The 21,076-nt window shown below is 29.5% G+C and overlaps 2 protein-coding genes across 6 annotated transcripts; both read right to left on the bottom strand.

Annotated features, from left to right (window-relative positions):
* Positions 1–50: 50 nt before the first annotated feature.
* Positions 51–10,741, bottom strand: LOC145180247 (protein inturned-like). Of its 5 annotated transcripts, none has more exons than XR_016450069.1 (18): positions 10,339–10,741; positions 7,963–8,501; positions 7,777–7,862; positions 7,132–7,296; positions 6,923–7,038; positions 6,693–6,782; positions 5,608–5,685; positions 5,393–5,510; positions 5,223–5,276; positions 3,634–3,696; positions 3,058–3,193; positions 2,871–2,948; positions 2,652–2,701; positions 2,417–2,521; positions 1,996–2,244; positions 1,732–1,903; positions 1,510–1,607; positions 51–1,288 (listed from the first exon to the last, which is right to left on the bottom strand). XR_016450069.1 is itself a non-coding variant. In XM_090079652.1 (18 exons), the coding sequence occupies exons 1-18, from the start codon at positions 10,434–10,436 to the stop codon at positions 1,171–1,173; spliced, it is 2,403 nt and encodes an 800-aa protein (XP_089935778.1). In that variant the 5' UTR covers positions 10,437–10,741; the 3' UTR covers positions 51–1,170. The 5 variants fall into 5 exon arrangements, 3 of the variants coding, with proteins under 3 accessions (XP_089935778.1, XP_089935779.1, XP_089935781.1); XM_090079652.1 differs by having other exon boundaries at positions 3,068–3,193; XM_090079653.1 differs by lacking the exons at positions 7,777–7,862; positions 7,963–8,501; positions 10,339–10,741 and having other exon boundaries at positions 3,068–3,193; positions 7,134–7,254.
* Positions 10,742–16,349: 5,608 nt separating this feature from the next.
* Positions 16,350–19,177, bottom strand: LOC145186924 (DNA repair endonuclease XPF-like). Its single transcript, XM_080063229.2, has one exon. It carries the CDS (start codon positions 19,092–19,094, stop codon positions 16,578–16,580), a length of 2,517 nt encoding a protein of 838 aa, XP_079919355.2. The 5' UTR covers positions 19,095–19,177; the 3' UTR covers positions 16,350–16,577.
* Between the last annotated feature and the right edge of the window lie 1,899 nt (positions 19,178–21,076).

The following is a 21,076-nucleotide window of genomic DNA, read 5'->3' as shown; positions in this document are numbered from 1 at the left end:
TCCTTCCATTCCACCCCACCCCCCACCCCAGCAAAAAGATAAACATATCTTGCATTATTTCAGTGTGTAATTGAAAAACAAAAAAAACAAAAGCGTTATTACAAAAATACAAAACTTGATATTCAACATAATTTAAAACAACAGCAGCGCCAAAGTTAAATTAAAATAACTATTGTGAGAAACCGAATCAATATACAAATAAAATGTAAATAACTAGATTCTATAAACGTAAGCCATGAAAGGTTTCATAAACTTGTTTTTGTCATACAGAGTAATATCTGGGACTAATGATTGACGATTACGTGAAAATCAACCATAAACGTGTATGTATTACTTTCATATACCAGCGAAAATTATATTATTATAAATATTTTTATTTTTGTAGGAAGTAATTTTCAAAAATACCTAAAAACACAAATAATTAAAAAATATAAACACCCAAATTATAAACTATGCAAAGTTCAAGATACCCTGTTACACAGACACTCCCTTACATTGTTACATTTACAATAATATTTAAACATGAAGAAAAACAAAATTTTTTTTAAAAAAAAAAAGCAAAGAAAAAAAACAAAACAACTAACATCTCTATTTTGATGGAAAAACTGTAAATAACAGTCAGTACCAGATTGTTCTCAAGAACTGTAAAAACTTGTTCAAAGAGCCAACTTGCCTTGATTACATCAATGGCTGTATTTGGAAAAATGCCTAGATCACGTGTTAGAATCTTTTAATGTATTGAGATTCGATAGTAAAGGAGCTGAACTGCTGCCGACTTTTATTTGATATTTTTGATCAGCTAATTTCATGAGCACGGGGAGGAAACTTTTAATTCACGAAATTTATCAATATTTCCAAATAAAAAATATAACTCATAATGTTTTGGTTTTGATTCGATTGCCAATATTTACTCAAACATGCAATATCTGCGCAGAATATTTACTCAAATACCTGCGCAGAATAAGAGCTGCATAAGTCGCCTAAAAAACTCTTCCACAGTAAAACAACTTCGGAAACTAAATTTTGTTTTCTTTGAAAAAGAAAAACGTTCGAAATAAAGTTATTTTGTACTGGTTTTAGCTTACATCTTTGTTGAACTTTATTAACCTGTTGATAATTTTTGCTTCAAACTCGCTTTATCGAAACCTAGAGTGAAACTGTGACGTTAAATCAATAGTACGAGCCAAATCGCATTTTAAAAACCATTTCAACAGTATTTTGTGGTACACCATCTTGAAAGCACACGAAAATTTCTTCGTCGTTGTCCTTGCCTCTTTTGACCAAACGCCTGAAAGAAACAAAAATTTGGGTCGTACAGAAGATTTCGTGAACCTTTTACAAAAAATTAGTATTTACTGGAAGAATCAACAAGATCATCAAACACTTTATTTGAAGTTAATTGCTTGTAATGTGAATTTTAACTATGATTGCAACACTGTAATTGGAACACTATGATTGCAACACTATGATTATAAATCATCATTCAAAAGAACTTAAAGATTATCCTACCCAATCACCCAATAAAGTATATTAGGTGAACCCTTCTTCATTGCAGCACCTTTAGTTGATAATGCATTGAACATCACACCCCTTTCAACTACTTTTCGCTAATTCAAAAAAAAAACAAAAAAAAAACAAATTAGAAAAAATTTAACCTCCTTCCGACTAAAAATCAGATAATCTCAGAACTTCAGAAAAAATTTAAAAAACCCTAAACAACTCATAACTTACGCCATTTTCAGCAAAGGATTTATGAATTTCTTCACAGCAAAGCAGAAAAGAGTTCAAAACATCTAGAGAAAGTGGTTCTACTGCATCATTCATGTTAGATGAAATATATATAGCAGACTTGCGTTTAAATGTAATGTGTTGAAATAACATGTTACTTGGACCGCAAGTTAATCTAAAGGCAAAGTTTGAATACTTATAACAAAAATGACATCATATAAAATAATTTTTTAAAGGAAATTACGACAAAAAGAATTTAACACAAACTTTGTTGATACAGTGGATGCATGAGATACATCGCTAAATGAACCAAGAGTCTTTGATTCACTTGAGAGAGTACTGGATCCAGCAACACTAGATTGCTCATCTTCCAAATACATTCTATACATTCTGCTTTCAATCAAAGAATTCTCCATGAAAGGAGGAATTTTCGGCTTTCTTAACTCAATCTCACGAGAATTCTCCATAGGGATGTTTGAAGGATTAACAATGGCCGGAAAAGATTTCCCATTTAACCTGAAAGAAAACTTTAACTACTTGATAACCACAGACTACTACCAATAAGATAGGAAAAAATTTAAAGAATAATTTAAAAATGAAAACTGCTACAAACGTATTTGCAGAAAGCAGACTATTCATCTTTTAATTCTGTTTAATATATGCTCTTTTTCTTAACACAAGCTCTTACCTCTGTTCGCACAAGCTCTCTAAATTCATTGTTTCAAGAATATATGATAAAATTGAAAAAGCCGCATCCACATAATACGGATGTGGTCCTGGGTTACCACCAGGTCTAAAGTAAAATTATAAAACTTTAAATTTTTAAAACTCCAATCTTTGGAGGAACCTTGAAGGTTAAAAGGCTAAAAAAGAGTGGAATAACAAACAAAATAAAATATAAAATAACGCAAGATAATACATACAAAGATGCGATGCTACCAGCCTCAAGAAGTATTGCAAGTAAGGCATGACCCTAACAAATTTTGAAAGAAAAAAATTTTTGAAAAAAGATCAAAGTAATTACATGAAAATAATAATTATAAACAGATGAAAAAAAAATTTTTTTTTTTCATCAATTCTAAAAAATCTGAGCATTATTTTTATTTTACACTAAGCTATTACTTCTCAGCTATAAATTTTACCTGACCAACAACAAGAACAAACCATCTTAAGCTTGCAGGTTGTTCATAACTCAATTTAGAATCTTCTGACAAAAAAATCTAAAAAAAAAAAAAAGGACTAAAATAGTAGTTATTATTCGAAAATTTATAGATTTTTATTTAAAAATTTATTGATGTGAAGAATTTACTTGATGAATATTCTCACAACCTTTGTTTACCTCTTTCCAAAAAATGATTTTGTTCACTCTTTCTTTGCTTAGTAACAAAAACAAACCATGATATTTAAAAAGTAAAATGATTTCTTTTAAATGATCTGCATGTAAATGATTGCATATCAAATTGTCCTAATGAAAAAAGTAAAAAAATTTAAAGAATTTAATAAATAGATAAAAAAATTTAACTCATCATTGTTAAAATAACATTTTCATTCGGAGAAGGGAACTGTTTGTATAACTAAATTTGCTTAAATTGCATTTTCATGATTTTTTTACTTTCCATTTGACACAAGTTTAAAAATACAATTCAGTTTTATTTTCTTTAATCTAGCATGTATTAAAACATGCTATATAATGGATGTTTTGTAACAGATTTTCAATTAAATAAAATGTTAGAGATCTTTTCTTAAACATTGTTTAATTCTGGAAGTTTCAGTCTAATCCACACCAAGTTAACTATTAAACCTTATTTTAATTGATACATGGTAGAAATTATTTTTTAAAAAATATTTTATTTATGCATAATAACAGCAACAACAGCAAAAGACATGAAAAGCTTATTTTCGTACTTTGTAAAATAGTGCAGTTCCAAGAAAACAATACAATCTTCTGTGGGGAAAAAAATCATCTATCTGTACATAAAAAGAAAGTAACAATAAAATATAACAATGAAAAAAAAACTTAACTAGCAAAAAAACACATAAGTCCTAAATTATAATCAAATATTAGAAATATCAGTGTTACAGGTTACATGTTCCACAAAAACCATATTATTCATCTCCTTGTGAGAATATTTAAAAACAGGATGTCAGATAGTGACACTTTTAAGGCTGCTTGTTAAGAATTTGACAATTATCTTACTGAGAAGGGGATAGAAAGACCTGTTGTGTAATTATCTGACAGACATAGTTCACAAATCAGTTTGATGTATCTACTTTCCAAACAAATTTGGTAATTTCTCTTCCAGACACTACAGGGGTAACTCAGGGGTAACTACTAGGTTAATAAAACTCCAAGATACTAAGAATTCTCTTTTCAACTCAATAGAATTGATCAATTTAGAGGCGTTTACCTTAGGCAATATATGGGAAAAATAGGCATCAAAAAAGGTCCTTGTTTCTAATACAAAAAAAGTTGGTGTAACAGCTTTGCCTTATATGTTAACTTAATACAACAAGATAAATTTGAGCAAACAGCTGCATGCATTCAAAAGAAAAAACCTTTATCATCACCAGCAACAACTTCATTTAAAACACCCAAACTGGCCATTTCATCCCCAGCTTGTAAAGGAAAGGTTTGGCGAATTACTGGAAAGATAACTTTGATCAAGGTCAATCATTGATTAAAGATATAGTTCAGCAAAGTCTCCAATTAGAAAAAATGAACTGTTAACTATTAAGAAAATCAAACCAAACTTTGAAAAAGTATTGATGATGTAAAAAATCTGTGCTAAGTTTAGCAGCCATCAGCACTTCTCCACCTCTAAAAGGTTACCGATTTGGACAATCACTGTAATGGAAGCAGTGAAGATTAAAAACTTTTTTCTAAATAAAGAAATTGAATAAAGAACCATTACTTGTTGTTGTTATGCTGATATTGTTGTAATAACCTGTTATCATATTAATGTTATATTAAGCAGGCTACAACCATTTTAGATGCCTAAGTCTTTGTTGTGCTCGAATAATGTTTTTATATAAAGTTATGTTAATGTGTGTTAAAAAAATCAATTCGAAATGTAACTTTGTGATTATTTTTCACAATATGGTCAACTAAGTGAATTCTACAACTTGTGGCTTTTGGCTAATAAAAAACTATTGAAACTACTTTAATATGTACCTACAGAATACTTTTTAATTTCTGCAACTTTTTACTTCTATTATCTCCTATTATCTCTACTACCACCTGATATAGTAATGCCTACAATTAAAAATCTCCATCTACTTTCATTGTTACAAATCTATCTAGCTTTTTCTATTGGTCCATTGTAGACTTCTTGATATTTTGTTTAAACCTCTGCAGTTCTTTTAACTACTTGATAACCACAGACATAACCAATAAGATAAGAAAAAAATTTAATTTTCCTAACAATCTTAATCATAGCAATCCTAATTTGAAACAAACTGTCAAAACAAAACTTTTCTTTTAGAGTAACTCTTACACACTCTCCATAGTCAGCAGCTTCTAAGTCATTAAGCACACAACCAATGTCAGCCTGTAACAAATATAATTATAACAACTTCATATTTAAATAGATAATGTAAATTGTCTTAACTTAAAAAAATTATGATGCTGATGAGAACAATAATTAAAAATCTTCTAAGGACATACGTAATATTCAACACTGAGTTGCAGTTGACGAACACTCCCAAAAGAAATTTCTGTTTCACTGTTGTTAAGCAAAGTTTCCATTAATAAAACAACCAAATGCTTTTGGTTGCTTTCTAAACTAAAATTAAAAAAAAAGATTAAAGCATCTTTATATATTTACTTCTAAAATACTTTCTCTTATAAATAATTGTGCTTATAAAATTTTAAACTATTACCTTAAAAACTGAACTTTGGTGAGTATAAGCAACCGAGTAAACTCTTTAACAGTCTTCAGGAGTCTTGTCATTGAACACCTTGCACAAAAAATCAAAGGATGCATTAAAAAGAAACAAAAAAATTTTAAAAAATTAGGATTATATAACTATATCATTTAAATGTCAATCTTTTAAAAAATTATATATATATATATATATATATATATATATATATATATATATATATATATATATATATATATATATATATATATATATATATATATATATATATATATATATATATATATATATATATATATATATATATATATATATATATATAAGGTTCCAGTGTTATTGCTTTTTACCACCAATACAGTTTCTATTGAAACCTCCCCAGACTTTTTTGATGTAGGAAAAAACACTAAGACACACTTCATTTTTGATTTTACAACATTTAGATCCTATATTTGCAACATTTATGGCATTTTTCTTGTCATCAAAATGGTAAAAGTTAAAATCCTTAACTTTCTTCTTCATGAATCTTGCTAACATTGTTCATCAATCATATCGTTGAAATCACAATATTTTTGGGCAATATGCATTTTCAGATAATAACATTCTAATATTTAAGGTGGTATTTAAAATCAAACAATTATCCGGTGACATTTGGCTCAATTTGCTCAATTTGCTCAATTTGCTCAATTAGGATAATTGTTTGATTTTAAATGCCACCATAAATATTAGAATGTTGGTTCATTCGCTTTGAAAAGCTCTGAATCTTGGTATATGTTTTGTTCACTACTACTAGTTAAGGCTTTTGGAAGAAGAGCTTTCACTGTTTATAGTTTTCTCACATTTATAATCGATCTTACTTTCCTCAATAAGTTGTCAAAATATGTAAAGAAAACAGCATTTATACTGAAATAGAAGTATAAATAAAATACTGAAACAATTTAGACAATGTGTTTGAGAAGAAGTTAGACCTCCATTTTCTAGACCATTTTGCAGCACCCTAATATACACACATAAAATAATACAAAAAATAATTTAACTTTTATAATATATCAATTTATTTGCAAAAATAAACAACTAGTCTTTACCTATCATTTGGAATTGCAACAACAAACAGATTTCCTTCAACTTTTTTATAGCCAACATTAATAAGTCTTGAGTTAACAAGTAAAGTTGAACTAACAAGCAAAGTTGAATTAACAAGTAAAGCTGAATTAACAAGTAAAATTAAATTAATAAGTAAAGTTGAACTAAGAAAAAAAGAAAAAACAACAGCAACAAAAAACAATTTTTTTTTTATGAAACACAGAAATTGAACCTCTGCACTGCATCACCAATAAAATCAGCCACTACATCATCCAAAGTAAGAAACATCCCTCGGATACTATGTAGCAAATCATTTTCTTTATTTTTAGGATAGAAGAATAGAATATCCTACAAAAAATTAAATTAATAAACGAAAAAAATTAAAAATTTATCCTGAAAGATATTATAATCACAAGCTTCATTAAAATATAGCAATAGTACACTGTCTGGTTTATCTTCAGTGGCACCAAGTGTTAGAACCATAATTGCACAAAGTTCATCAGGCATACAAAGCATATTATCCTCAAATGTGTTAGACACAAGAGACAAAAGCATACTTTTTGCACGATAAAAATGAGGTACACAACGTTCAAATGTTAAAACAACCTAAAAAAATCATTTAATAACATTTATTCAATAACAATTTTGTTGCTTATTTTCAATCAAAAATTTAAAATAAATTAAAAGTAAAAAAAAAACTCTGCAAAAATTGCAAAAAAAAAGGTTTATGAAATATTTATTCAGCCACAAAAAAAATTTTCAAAATTCAGAGCAATTATGTTTAAAACATTTCAGATATTAACATCACAATAAAACTTGTTTTTGTAATTCAACATACTCCTTTTAGCAACTCCTACTAATATTCTTTTGTTTGCTGCAATTCAGCAAACAAAAGAATGGTAAATTTTTCAGCCTAAATTTTAGAAATACAGGTGTTTAAAGAAACGCAGACAAAGATAGGAAGACTGGTCTGAGCTGGTTTTACATAAAGTGGTACCAAGCTTTTCTTTCTACTTTTGGTATTTTGATTGCATAGTAAAGTAAGAATGTAAGAGTTGAAAGAGCTGAAGCAAATAACAAAACAACCTCTGAAAGACCGTTAACTTCTGCAAGCTTTTTGCTTATATTATTATGATCAACCTCACATCCATTAACAGCTACAAGTAAATCACCTATAAACCAAAAAAAAGAAATTTTGTGTAAAACTAAATAATGTTTTTATATGATTATATGAAAATTAAAGCTTTATTTAAAAAAAAAAAAAATTGTTACCTACAAGAACATCTTCGGAAAAAGAAGCCTGATTAGAAGGAACAATTCCCTGTACTAATATACTTTTTGAGCCTTTTGAACCAACATAATCATTTAATGTTATTTCATTACCATTTAACTGGTCATTTTCCAAACCAGATATTAAACCAAACAAATTTTCTAGATCTACAAATGCAGCAGCAAGTTTTGGAGGTAAATAAACAAGTATATTCTTTCGTGATACTTTTGTATCCACAACCTCAAAGTTATTTTTACTTTTTGAAAATGTTGGGTGCACATGTATACTTTTCCGCCTTATTCTGTTAGAGTTTTCTTTATTTTCATCCTTTATAATGCTTTTCTTTGCAAATGAAGGAGTATGTTTTATAACATGCCTAATTTTTTGAGGTAAAGATTGATCTTTTGAAGTGTTGAACAGGATACTTTGACTAATATCTGGTTCTTCAATTATTGTATTATATAAAAGTTGATTTTCAATATATATAAGGTCACCATTTGCTTGGATTTCATGAACCCAAGGCCATTTGATATCATCAGATCTAGAGAATATGAAATAACTGTTTATGTTTGAAAATAATGAAATGTATAATGAAACTACATATTAAGTATAGATTATCTTATAAAAGATTTTACAGAATAGATTTTAAATGAATAAGTAATGTCAAATATAAATGCTCCTTTACCATAACATAATTTATAATACTGGCATATCAGCAAACTTTAATTAAAATTTTGAAATAAAAACATGATTTTTTTACCAAAAGTTTTAGTTATTTTAATTCAAGCCTGTCTATTGAAAAAACTGCTTCACCAATTTAATTTTTACAATATTTAACTACTTGAAGCTCAATTTTAAAAATCTTTTTAAAATCAAAAACCACTAACCTAAATTTAAACAATAAATTTTTCAAACTATGAATATATATCAGCCTATGCCATAGCCATATCTCAGAAGAGAAAAGCATAAAAAAATAAGTATCAAAATAGCTCACAATAAAAATCAGTAATGCAAAGGTTTTGCTGTTAAACTTTAAACTAAGGTTTTTTTACACAAAGAAAACTTATTACTAAAAATAAATTTCGATAAAGAAAATCGAAAAAGTGTAAGTCACATAGATAAAAAGTTATAGAATAGTGATAACTTTACATTCAATTTAATGAAAGAAAACAAAATTTAAGGAAGGAAAGTTTAAACATTTATCAATCAATTAAAAAATTATAAAATTATTGAAAGTAGTTCTTTCAAGGTCCAGGGTCTCTTAACAAATGCATGACAAGATATTCTATTTAAATATTCTGAGTCTGGGAAATTCATTGCAATAAGTTCTTTTGGACATAACACAAAAACTAAAGCTGCTTTTTTGTGCAAATAAAAACTTAACTTTCACTGAAAAATAAATTTTTAGCAAAATAATTGATACTAGATATGAAAATTTACAAAAATGGAATATTTTCAAACTTTAGTCTTAAGCAATTATACAAATTAAAATATACTTTTTTCTTTTTTAAAATGACTTTTTAACTTAAGTGAAAAATTTTTCTTTTTTTTGAAATATTCTTTCTAAAACAATTGAAGTAGAAAAAACTATTTAAGATATTGCTTCACGAGTTTCAACAAGGAAAGAATGTTTTAGAAACTACCAATTGTTATAAATTTTAACTAATTATCAATTTATAACTCTGTTAAGAAATATTTAAAAATTTATCTATCAAATTAAAAAAAAAAAAATAGAAAATAAAAAAGGACTAAGACTTAGAAGACCAGCAACAATCTGAAATATAGAGCTGCTTGATAAAAATCCACATCAAACAAATATAGAATAAGCTCAAAAGCTCTCATTAAGCAATCATTTTTAGATGCTTGTATGAACTAGGAAAATATAGTATAATTTAACTAAAAGAAACATGATTCAACAATTGAAAAATTGCATTTCTCATATAGCAAATTTTATGAAAAAAGATTTTTTTTACCAAAAATAGTTACTGAGATAAAAAACGGATCTATTTTGAGAACCCTAATAATAAAAAGCAGTGGTTAAGTTGTGGTCAAACAACAATTGGAACTTCAAAAAGAGACAACTACTGTAACAAAGTAATGTTATACAGTTGGTGGGATATGAAAGGTATATTGCATTTTAAGTTATTGCAACCAAAGCAAACTGTTAATGCTCAACATTATTCTTAACAAATAAAATATTTGAATGAAGTAATCTTAGAACACAAAAACTATTCAAAGCTTTCTAAAATACTTTTTCATAATTTCAAACAGCGTAGTTATTTTTTACTAAAAGTTTGTAGTGAGGTAGAAAAATACTTAAGTATTAAACGTCTTGAGTAACGAGCAAGTATAAAACATTATGTACAATTATATCATACTCTGAGTCCGAATCACATGTAGAACAGCGACTTTCCACAGAGCTTAAACTTCCATTTCTCTTGGTTTTTGAACGGGGAAAATTGCTTCTTGATAGCATTCTGAAAAATATTGTAATTCATCTCACGTCAGATAAATAAGCTCGACTCTGATTATATACACATAGAAATGGAACCAAATGAGTACCCCCATATGATTTGCTTAATAAATATTTTTAAATATGAGATTCCAAATTGGTCCGAAGATACAAAAGTTTTTTAAAAAATTATAGCCCGAGTTTCTCTAATGGTCCACCTCTCTGATTGATTTAAAAGAGATGCAAAATGACATTTAGAAATCAAACAGACTCATAAAATATCCCATTCTGATTACAGTGGTTTGGGGGTGACTTAAAACATCTTTTTCAGTTTTATTGAATACTTAAGCAGTGAATGATTGAAATACGTTCCAAATTGGCACATATACCTAATGAAGTCATGGCAACGATCAACTTCTTTCATAAGACTTTTTTTTTTTTACCGTTTTAAATTGTTTGTATTGTTATTTTTGTAATTGTTTGTATTATCACACACTGGGTTGGACTGACTTGAAAAACCGGCCCGGGAAAATTGGTCACGGCGGCCCACTTCATTGTATATTGCATAAATTTTATATGTAAATATATATATATATACACACACACACACACATGGCTATTTCCACGATGGAAATTTCGTGTTTAAAAATTTCTTTTTTCAAAAGATTTTTTTTCTTTAACTGTAGTTTAAACACCTTAAAATTATTGTTAAAATATATTTTGAGTAGAAAATATTTGAACCGAGTAGATAAATTTGATGAATGTTAGCAACTGTTTTTTTCTTTTTATTATTCGAAAAAGTAAGTAAAATTTGAATCTTTGAGATTATATATATGTCTTGAGTGAAAACACTTTTAGTCTTTAAAAATAATTCAAGTGTTTTTTTGTCACATGCACATCTGTAAAAATTATGTTGCGTCACTGAACTAAAAACTAAAAAAGTTTAATTATCACAATGAAAATAGGCTTTAAGGCGAGATTTTTTTAGAAATTATATATTTTAATGCAAACTTTTCATCATTACTAAAAAAAATTGGTCAAAAAACATTATATTAACTTATAGTAATAGTTTAAAAGCTGTTGCGTCACTGAGCCCATCAACGGGATAATTAGCGTTTTATAAAGTTATTGTTTACTATTATTTAAAATATAAAAAAAAGAATTAAACTTCCCAGCCTAAATATTGATAAAAACAAATATTTCTAAAACACTGCTGTTAGTTGGAGTCTAGAAATAGTAGACACCATCGCTATTCAATATTGACTAGTATAGCAACTTTTTCATCGTTTGACTAGTCGATGCCAAGACATCAATTATTGCATCGTTATTATTTCTCGGAAGAAGGTCTTTTTCACAAGACATCAGCATGAATGACTGTAAACTTGACTGGCTCATCAAATTTCTTAATCTGTTCAAAATATATTTTAATTTCGAAAATGACCTTTCACAAGCAACTTGTGATGAGGATTATGTTAGCACAAAGTTTTAAGCCAGAAACAAATTTGAATACGCAAGACTATGCAAGTTAAACTTCTGGAGGACAAAGTAACAACAAACAATACATTTTTTGCAAGATTTGCATTTCTTGTTTCAAATATCAAATTACATTCATCTTCAAGAGTTATTTCGAAACTTTCCCATTTCCTTGCGAAATCCGATAATTCCGTTTGAAGCTGATCTTTTGTTACACTAGCGTCAAACTTTCTGAGCAACCCACTCAGATGCTGCAATCTGCCACTAGGCGTTTTTTTCAAAATTTTTGCAAAATTTCTTGGATCTAAACAAGATAAATCAGCATATAGACTACCATGCTCTGAGAATCTCTGTTTTAAACTACTGATTACTTGATTCATTACCATGTTGTGAACATTGATAGGAAATTTATCTTTTGCACTTTCAAGTAGTTGATTTGCTCTAATTCTTTTCTCTTTCAAACCAGTCTGAACTTTAATTTACATTTTATTTGGAAAATAAAATGTAGCCTAACTAAAAATATAATACAATTTTTATGCCAACCGGCCCACCGGGAATCTCCCGGTCTCCCGGCGGCCCAGTCCAAGCCTGATCACACACTCATAAATTTCTTTATCTTAGTATTGATAACATTTTACTTTTTTTTGTCGTACTGATATCAAGTTTCAAAGAAATGTTCTCTCGTTACCGATTTTCCTAGTTGAACATTCTTAGTAATCCTAGTTTTTTTTCCAAACAACGATAAGTGAGAAGATTGTCAAGAACAGCTTTATTTACTATCAGTTTTCAGTATCATTGTTGTTTATGAAATTTTCAGGACATGATTTCTATCCAGAGAGTTGATCCTAGTTGCTTTAAAACCTGATGTAAGACTAGAATTTCATATTGGCCAACATCTTTATGAAAATTCTAGTCTTATTTTAGGTTTCAAAAGTTTTGAAAATGCATCTTTTGGTAATGTTGTATGTTTTTTGTTTTGTTTCTTCCAACTGGTAAGAATCAGTTTTCACTTCATATTTAATGATCAAAAGAAATAATACACGTGGTATACATAGCTGATTTTATCAATTTTTGTTATTTTTATTTTTAGTTTAAGATAATAACAAGTTTTAATTTATCCCTAAGTAACATGTTTAAAATGCTTTATAAGCCGTTTAGTTGCTGGTTTTGGTGTAAAATTTATTTTATAAGCCGTTTAGTTGCTGGTTTCGGTGTAAAATTTATTTTATAAGCCGTTTAGTTACTGGTTTCGGTGTAAAATTTATTTTATAAGCCGTTTAGTTACTGGTTTCGGTGTAAAATTTATTTTATAAGCCGTTTAGTTACTGGTTAGGGGACTTAAATCATTTATTAGTCCCTCCATCATAACAATCAGTAATAGTTGGAATTACTCAAACAATAATAAACTAAACTCATGATACTTTCATTAACAATATACTACAACAAACCTGGTATTTAAAATATTTTTAAATTGAAACAATGTAGTGTGAGAACAGGGATTTTGATAAATGTTTTTAAGTTCTGTCCCTTAGGTGATATATATGAGTGATTAAGTGTAATGATTAGAGTGTGTTGGTATTAGAGTGTCTAATGTTGTGTTATGATGGACGGGGTTTTATAATTAATCTTCTTTCGGCTGCCGTTGGTTCTATGTAAGTTTAATGCTAGCGTGACGCAGAAAAGTGAAATGACAACTGTGATGTGAGTGTGGGAGTAGTGCAGATATTAAATATAGATTGTGATTCGGTGAGGTAAGGCTGTCATTGTGTAACACAGATATGGTAGAAGCGCGGTAGGAGCATCAGACTTTTCAATAACAATTGTTAATGCATAGAGTAATATTTAAAGTCACTCAAATATCTTTTTTCACCAACTCTTCTCATAAGGTCCTCTTTAAAATTTCCATAAATTCTTCTCATAAAATTCTCTTTAAATCTTCAAAAACTCTTTTCTCATAAAATCCTCTTTAAAATCTCTTAAAGCTCTTTTCTCCGTGCGTACATCTTTTCATAGTTGTAGTTTTTTTCTTTTTGTTTTATCATTTTTTTTGTAGTTTAATTCTTTTTTTTTTATCATTTTTTTATATCACAGTTGATGAATCGTGTCTACTTCTTCTCCGGTCACTTTGCTTTTTTTTTTTCGCTTTATTATTTATTTAAATGACAAGTTGAATAAGTCTCCGTGTGTACGTCTTTTCATCGTTGTTGTTTCTACTTAATTCTTTTTGCTTTATCATTTATTTATATGAAGGGTTAACGAGTCATCTTGTGTATTTCTTTTCTGATCGTTGTTTTTTTTTAACTTAATTCTCCCTCCTCACAGTAGTATCACATGTTGCAGGTTTATCTTAAAGTTCCAAATATGCGTATGGTAGTATATAAGTTGACTGGTTGAGTCTAAATATTTTTTAAAATGTCACTGCAGGCAAAAAACCAGTTGTATCTTTTTGTGTGATTGTATTAACACAGGGAGCAAGTTGTCTTCATAGCGTTTAGGAATCTTCCTGGATTACAATCTCTAAGCTATCATAAGAGAATCCTCGGCTGTTACCATCATTGAAATACCAAAGTTTTTAGGTGATAGCTATAATCTCAATGAGAAAATATCAAAACTGTCAAACCAAGCTAGAGAAGATATTTGAAAAAATGGCGTCTCCTAACGAAGAACAAAACAAGAGATTCACCAACTCAAATTGTAAAAGTCTGATTTTTATTTCCAGACATGACTCATGCTAATACCTCTATTAATGAAATCTTTATTGCAAAAATATGAACATTTCTTATAAGCTAAACAAGAAAAAGGAAGAATATGGTATATTGGCTGGGGTAGTCGATAAGTTTGCCAAGGAGAAAAAAAGCGTCTTAAACAAATGAACAAAAGTTTCAGATTGCAAAGCCGTTATAAAGAGACCGCTAAATCCTTGGGATATATTATTGAAGCTCTAAACAAAGATTCAGTTTTGTAACACAGAATTAAATACAGAGTCTAGAGAACAGCAAACATAAAGATTGAGATTCGGGGAAACCTATCACTGATCTATTTAAAAAAAAAGAAGGTCAATTGTCTGTTAGTGTTTCAGGAAAGAAGTTTCTCAGCTACTTACAGTAACATTCTTCCATCCAGAACAGGTGAGGCTAAGACTGCTGCAGTTTTTGGAGCCGTTAAAGTTTGGGGCACAAACGACAGTATCCTAGCTAAATACTTTGTAAAACCAACTTAAGCACTACTCGGATAACTGGTGCTGTGTCCTCCCATTGTGTTGTTTCGTCAACCAAGAGACTAATGGTGAGTGCAATGCGGAACGAACGAGCAAAGTAAGGACCATTTCAAGAGATTTTTATTGCTACCCCTCAATTCTTTTAAGGACAAGAATTTGTCTCGGCTAAGTTGATGATCCTTCTCCAAATGATAGAACTTTCAAATACATTCATCACATTTTATCCGAATTTGTAGAAGGACACAGATTATATTTGGTAAGCTAAGGAAACACTCAAGTTAATGAAAATAGTAAATGATCACGCTGAACGTGGTTTTGCATTAACTCAAGAATACAGCGGGTTGTTGAACTACGATGACTCACATTTATTATATCTGCAAATTGTCGGGAATCATCGTTGAATGTACTCTGACATCAGGAAATAAACTATGCTTAGAGTAACATATTGACAAAAAATATCTATCTCGCACTCCCGCAGTGAAGCAAATTTTTTGCCAGCTAGGGGCCAATCCTATAAAGATGAAAAATGCGTAATTTACGCAAAAAAACAAGATTTTTCTTACGCAAAGTTAATTTTTGTAGAATGCAATCTGTTTTTTTTGCGTAAATAACGCATTTTCAGCTTTATAGGATTGACCCCAGGTTTGTTTTGCCAGCCTGAAATGACGCAACGATAAATCAAAGCAAAACCAATGATATATTATATATACTAGATGTCTAACTTGCGGGATTTTATTGGACAAAAAGTGAAGCCGCTTTTTTTGTTTACAAATTGAATCCGCCATTTGTAATAAGGGCAAATACTATATCCGCCATTTGTAATAAGGGCAAAAACTATATCCGACGTGCAAAATAAAAGTTAAAAATGCACGTTTTTGCCCGAATTAGAAATGGCTCCCACGGCTTCACATTTCGGATCGAAGTTAGACATCTAGTATATATAATATATCATTGAGCAAAACAAAAATGAATAATTGTCAGTTTAAATAAAACGGCTACCGGGAATAAAAATTTTTTCTTACGGAATTTATTTAACATATATGATTGGTTGTGATTTCCAGAATTTAATTTTCTTCCAGTTGTTTTAATTACTCACGGAAATCAGTAAATTTAATTAGTACATATAGAAAGTCTTTAGTTTAATCGTTCTATGAAGTCTTTCGACCCCGCTTAGTTAGATGGGGTAAAATTATTGTCGTTAAGTTTCAGGCAGTCAGCTCAAAGTTTGATTAATTAAAATAAGGCCATTTAAACTTGCAAAAATGAATCTTTTAAAACTATTTGGGAACAGAGTTACAAACTTAAATCTTAAATATAATAAATATTTTAAAAATTTTTCCATTATTTTTAACCACACTGGACTTCATTCTTTAAAGTTAGTGCTTACAACCTCAAAGTAAAAGCTAGGCTGGATCATATCTAGCAAGACCTTTATTTCAAAAAACCTTAAAGCACAGAGAGTTTAAATATTAAGTTTACTTTTTATTTTTGTTTAAAAGTATTTGAGCCCAATCCTCTTCCTTATTCACAAACTGGTAGAATTTTGAAGCATTCAAAGAGTTTCCAAAAATATCTAAAAGAGAATCATTTGAAGAGTTAATCAAATCATGCAAACTCTTGTATTTGTTCATAAGAAGCTTGTAATTCTTAGAATTCACTCCAGGCAGCTTTTGCACAACATCCAAAGGTACAGCATTAAAGTATAATTCATTAGAAGCATCTGATTGATCAGCATTTATTGACATTGCATAGTCACCATCAGGTTCATCTGAATTTGCCTTAAGATCTTCAAAAATTTCAGCGGTCAAATGTGGATTTTGTGACCATATAATTCGAAGTTGTGGAAAATGGATGGTAAGCAATGAAAGCTTTGAAGAAATGTTTTGAAAGCTTACATCACTACTTAATGACTTCTTACCTTGCAAAGAAAATGACTTGCCCTCATCAAACTCAATCAATAAAATCGCTTTCTTATAGAACCGAGTCATTGATACACATTGAGAATACAACCGCCCATTATTCAATGAGCCAATAAGGTCAGTAATGCTTTTTCTTTCAACACACATTTCAGGACTTAAAATATAGTCTCCTACTTCTAGAGTTACAGGTATAATATCAATTCCTCGCTTATAAATGAGTGATGGAAGCTCACTCCGAAACTCTCTCATATCCACTACAATTTTTTTGTTTAATAGAAGATTTTCTCTGCCTCCAGCTTTTCTAGTAGTTACTGTCTCATTAAAACTTGGATTCTGTCTCAATGCTAACTTCCCAATGCTTGTTTTGGCTTCTCGCTCTTCTGGAATAACCATTTCAGATTTTTGTCTTATTAGTAATTCAAATGAATCCTTCTCTTTGCGAAGGTTAGTTAAATATCGCTGCTCTTCAACAGATCCACTGTAAACAAGGAAGTATACATACAATGGTTTCTCTGGCAAAGATGCTTTAAAAACTTCCAATTGACGAACAAATTGAACCTGAGCATCATATAAAACAACATATTTGGGTTGTAGTTGGTATAGCTTACGCAACAAGCTGTAGGGATCAGCAGAGCCAGATAATGGATGAATAACAATAGTGCATTCTTTTAAAAAATGAATGTCAGGATGAGAATCTGAATCATTCTGAGAATCTGAGTCACTTTTAGATTCAGTACTTAACTTACTTGATTTAGTTTTTTTTTTTAATTTTTCTTTTGTTTTTATGTTTTTTGGAAAACTATTTTCAAACAATTGAGCTAACATTTCTCTAGATCCACAACATAAAACCTGTCTTAATTGAAAGCATGTTCTTTCATCATATGCACAAACTAAAATATTATATCTCTCATTACATGAATTTTCTTCATTAAACTCTTTTTTTATGGTTGATGCAGTGCTTAAATTTTCAATTTCATTTAAAACCTCTATTAATGCTTCCCACTTTGGACTAACTTCAACAGACGATTTATTAAAACTATCTGCTAATGCATTTGATTTTTCAGAGCCATAAACTCTAGCTCTAGCATTTTGAAATACTGAGTTGGCAGAATCAAGAAACATCCATATTGAATTTTGGCTTTGAACATTTGAGCGTAAAGATTGCAGGAAATTGTAAAATGTTATGCAATCATATTGTGTCAGGTATCCCATTAAAGTACGCAAAATTTTTAAATCAGCTACAAGTTGCTTTGCTTTAGAGGTCAACTGATTCCAATATGGATCAAGCTGAACCTTTAAGATCTTATCAAATGAATTGGTCAGACTATTCTCTAAAGTAAGATCATCAGTATCTAAATATCCAACAGATTTCTTCAGCTCTCTTAAAGACATCTCAATTAAGTCCATTAGTGATAATTGTATTTTTCTCATATGAGGAGTTAAACTTATTCCAATTTCAATAACTTCTGGTTTACTTTCCTCAAGACAAGCAGAAACTTCTGAATGAAACCGAGGACGAAGATATAACTTTTTTACAAAAAGCTGCTTCATTATACGCTCAACTTTGCAATACTCTGTCAAAAAAGATGTAGGAGAGTCTGAAAAACCTTTAATAAATCCTTCACTGTTACTTTCACGAAACATGCGCAAAATAAAGCTTTCCTGACTAGATTGACCAACTTTATGAGCCCTGTGAACTAAAATACCAGTAATATAGTCAATAGGAATCCTTTTTGTGAGCATATCAACAACTAAAATTCTTGATGTCACAAAAAAAACACCACCTCGCAAATATAAATTACTTCTTTCATGTGATGAAACATCAGCTGTGATAATAGTTGGTAAATGCAATACTCCATGAAATGAAAGCTCATTAATTAAAAACTCTTGTTCTTCTGGATAACTATTCAGTACTAAAACTAAATTCTCAGGTCTGCAAAATGTTTCAATTGCTTTTAATATAATTCTGTCAACTCCTAATCCACTTGCAATAATAAGTAAACCATCATCTTTCATTAACTCCAAAAATATACTTGATTCATATTTTAATAGAGTATTGAATGCATAAGTCATGTTGACAAAAATTATGGTCAGCTTTAATAAGATAAAAAAAGATAATTATACGATTGGATAACAAGTTGAAAAATGTTACCCTGCAATAAAAAAGTAATAATAACTATCAGTCTTATATATATATATATATATATATATATATATATATATATATATATATATATATATATATATATATATATATATATATATATATATATATATATATATATATATATATATATATATATATATATATATTATTAGTTAATTAAAGCCCGATAATAAATGATAAATAATAAGTCTCGCTGATCTATCTCAAATTTCTTGATTAAAACAATGCAGTGGATTTTTAAACAGAAAATGGTCATCCGCGAACTCGCGATAAATAATACTTGCTTACCCGCGCACATATGTCGTTTAAGCATCTGCGTCTCGTTATTTTTTTTATTCGAGACGAGACGAGACGATGATATCCGGGACACAATTTTTAAAAACCGAAAGAAAAGTTATTGTCCCGGTTTATAACTTCATTCCGGGACAGTTTATTCGTCAATTTTTTCCGGGACATTTCTTGTCTCGTTATGCTTGTTCCGGTTCATTTCAGAGAAAACGATTCCGAGACGCAGACCCTTAATGTCGTTTTATCAATCTAGACCACTGATCTCTATAATAGCTGGATAGCGCAACTCCGAGCAAAACTTCTCATTTTTTGACGCCAAAATAACCATATTGGAAAGCCCCAAAAATTTTAATCCCGTAAGCTTTAAGTTCTGTTTTTCGGCTTATCGCTTTATCGCTTTATCGCACATATCAGATTTCATTGTTCTGGGGCTTTCCAATATGGCGATTTTGGCGTCAATTTTGATATAAGAGTTGCGCTATCCAGTTATTATAGAGATCAGTGATCTAGACGGTAAAAACAATGATATATATAAACTAGATGTCTAACTTTAGAAGATTCCTTAAGAAAAAGTGAAGCAAGTTTTTAAAGTTTTTAATACTGGTAGCCATTTTATTTAAACTGACAATTATTCATTTTTGTTTTTTTTTCTTTGATTTATCATTGCGTCATTTCAGGCTGGTAAAACAAACCAGGCTTATTTAAAGTACAATTAAAGGTAAAGTAATCATAAAAAAGCAAAATGATTAAAATAAAATAACCATTCATAACATTTTTGAATTTTATAAAAAAGAGCAGACTTCAAGAATTTAAGGATTTTAGATTTTAATTTCAACATTAAAAGAATTTTTATGAAAGAGACATTTAAATTTAGGTTTACAATTAAATAATAAAACACATTTTGAAAGAGGCAAAAATAGATTACTCAGTTATTTCGTATCAACTGGCGATAATATGTTCATCCATTGAATCCTCAGATGTGTCCACAGAATCGTCACTTTCTAAAGCTGTCTCACTTTTCTCACTTTCTAATAAGTTTAACAACTCAGGATTCAGTTTAGCATGCTTAGTTTTCCGCCGTGCTCTCAAACTTGCTATAATCGGATCTGAAGTAATTAGCAGTCCGTTTAACAAATCCGTATTTGTGTCCATTCGTGATGTTTTCCTCGTAAAATGATCCCTTAACTGCCTGTTGTGTTTGTTTCTAACCTTTTGAGCTTCTTCAGAATATTGTAATAATTGGCTGCATCAGTTAAAAAACCCAATTCACGTCTGGACCTTTCCCGGATTTCTTCTTTTTTTTTCGTGCCGCCTTTTCTTTATTTTTATTTCCACTCGCTTGCTATGTTTTTAATTACTAAGCAACATGAAATGTGAAGAACGCATTCAAAAATTACAATCCAGACATAAAGAGGTCCAAAAGAGGGATACTCTTTGTTTATTTCTTTTGGCTTCTTTAACTTTCTGGTAGGAGGGATATAGACTGCAATTTGAGCTTGCAGCTAGCTCACGAAATCGTTGGTACTATTGAGTGGAGAGATTAACATCCACTATTAGTACGATCACTTGTTCCCCCGACAACGATGCTGGTTGCTTTAGC

Source organism: Hydra viridissima, unplaced genomic scaffold, assembly GCF_058129835.1.
Source record: "Hydra viridissima isolate aposymbiotic clone 2 unplaced genomic scaffold, HvirCarnegie_v1 scaffold_2, whole genome shotgun sequence".
NCBI lineage: Eukaryota > Metazoa > Cnidaria > Hydrozoa > Anthoathecata > Hydridae > Hydra > Hydra viridissima.
Note: the sequence above shows the minus strand (reverse complement) of the source record. Positions and strands in the feature narration are given on the sequence as shown.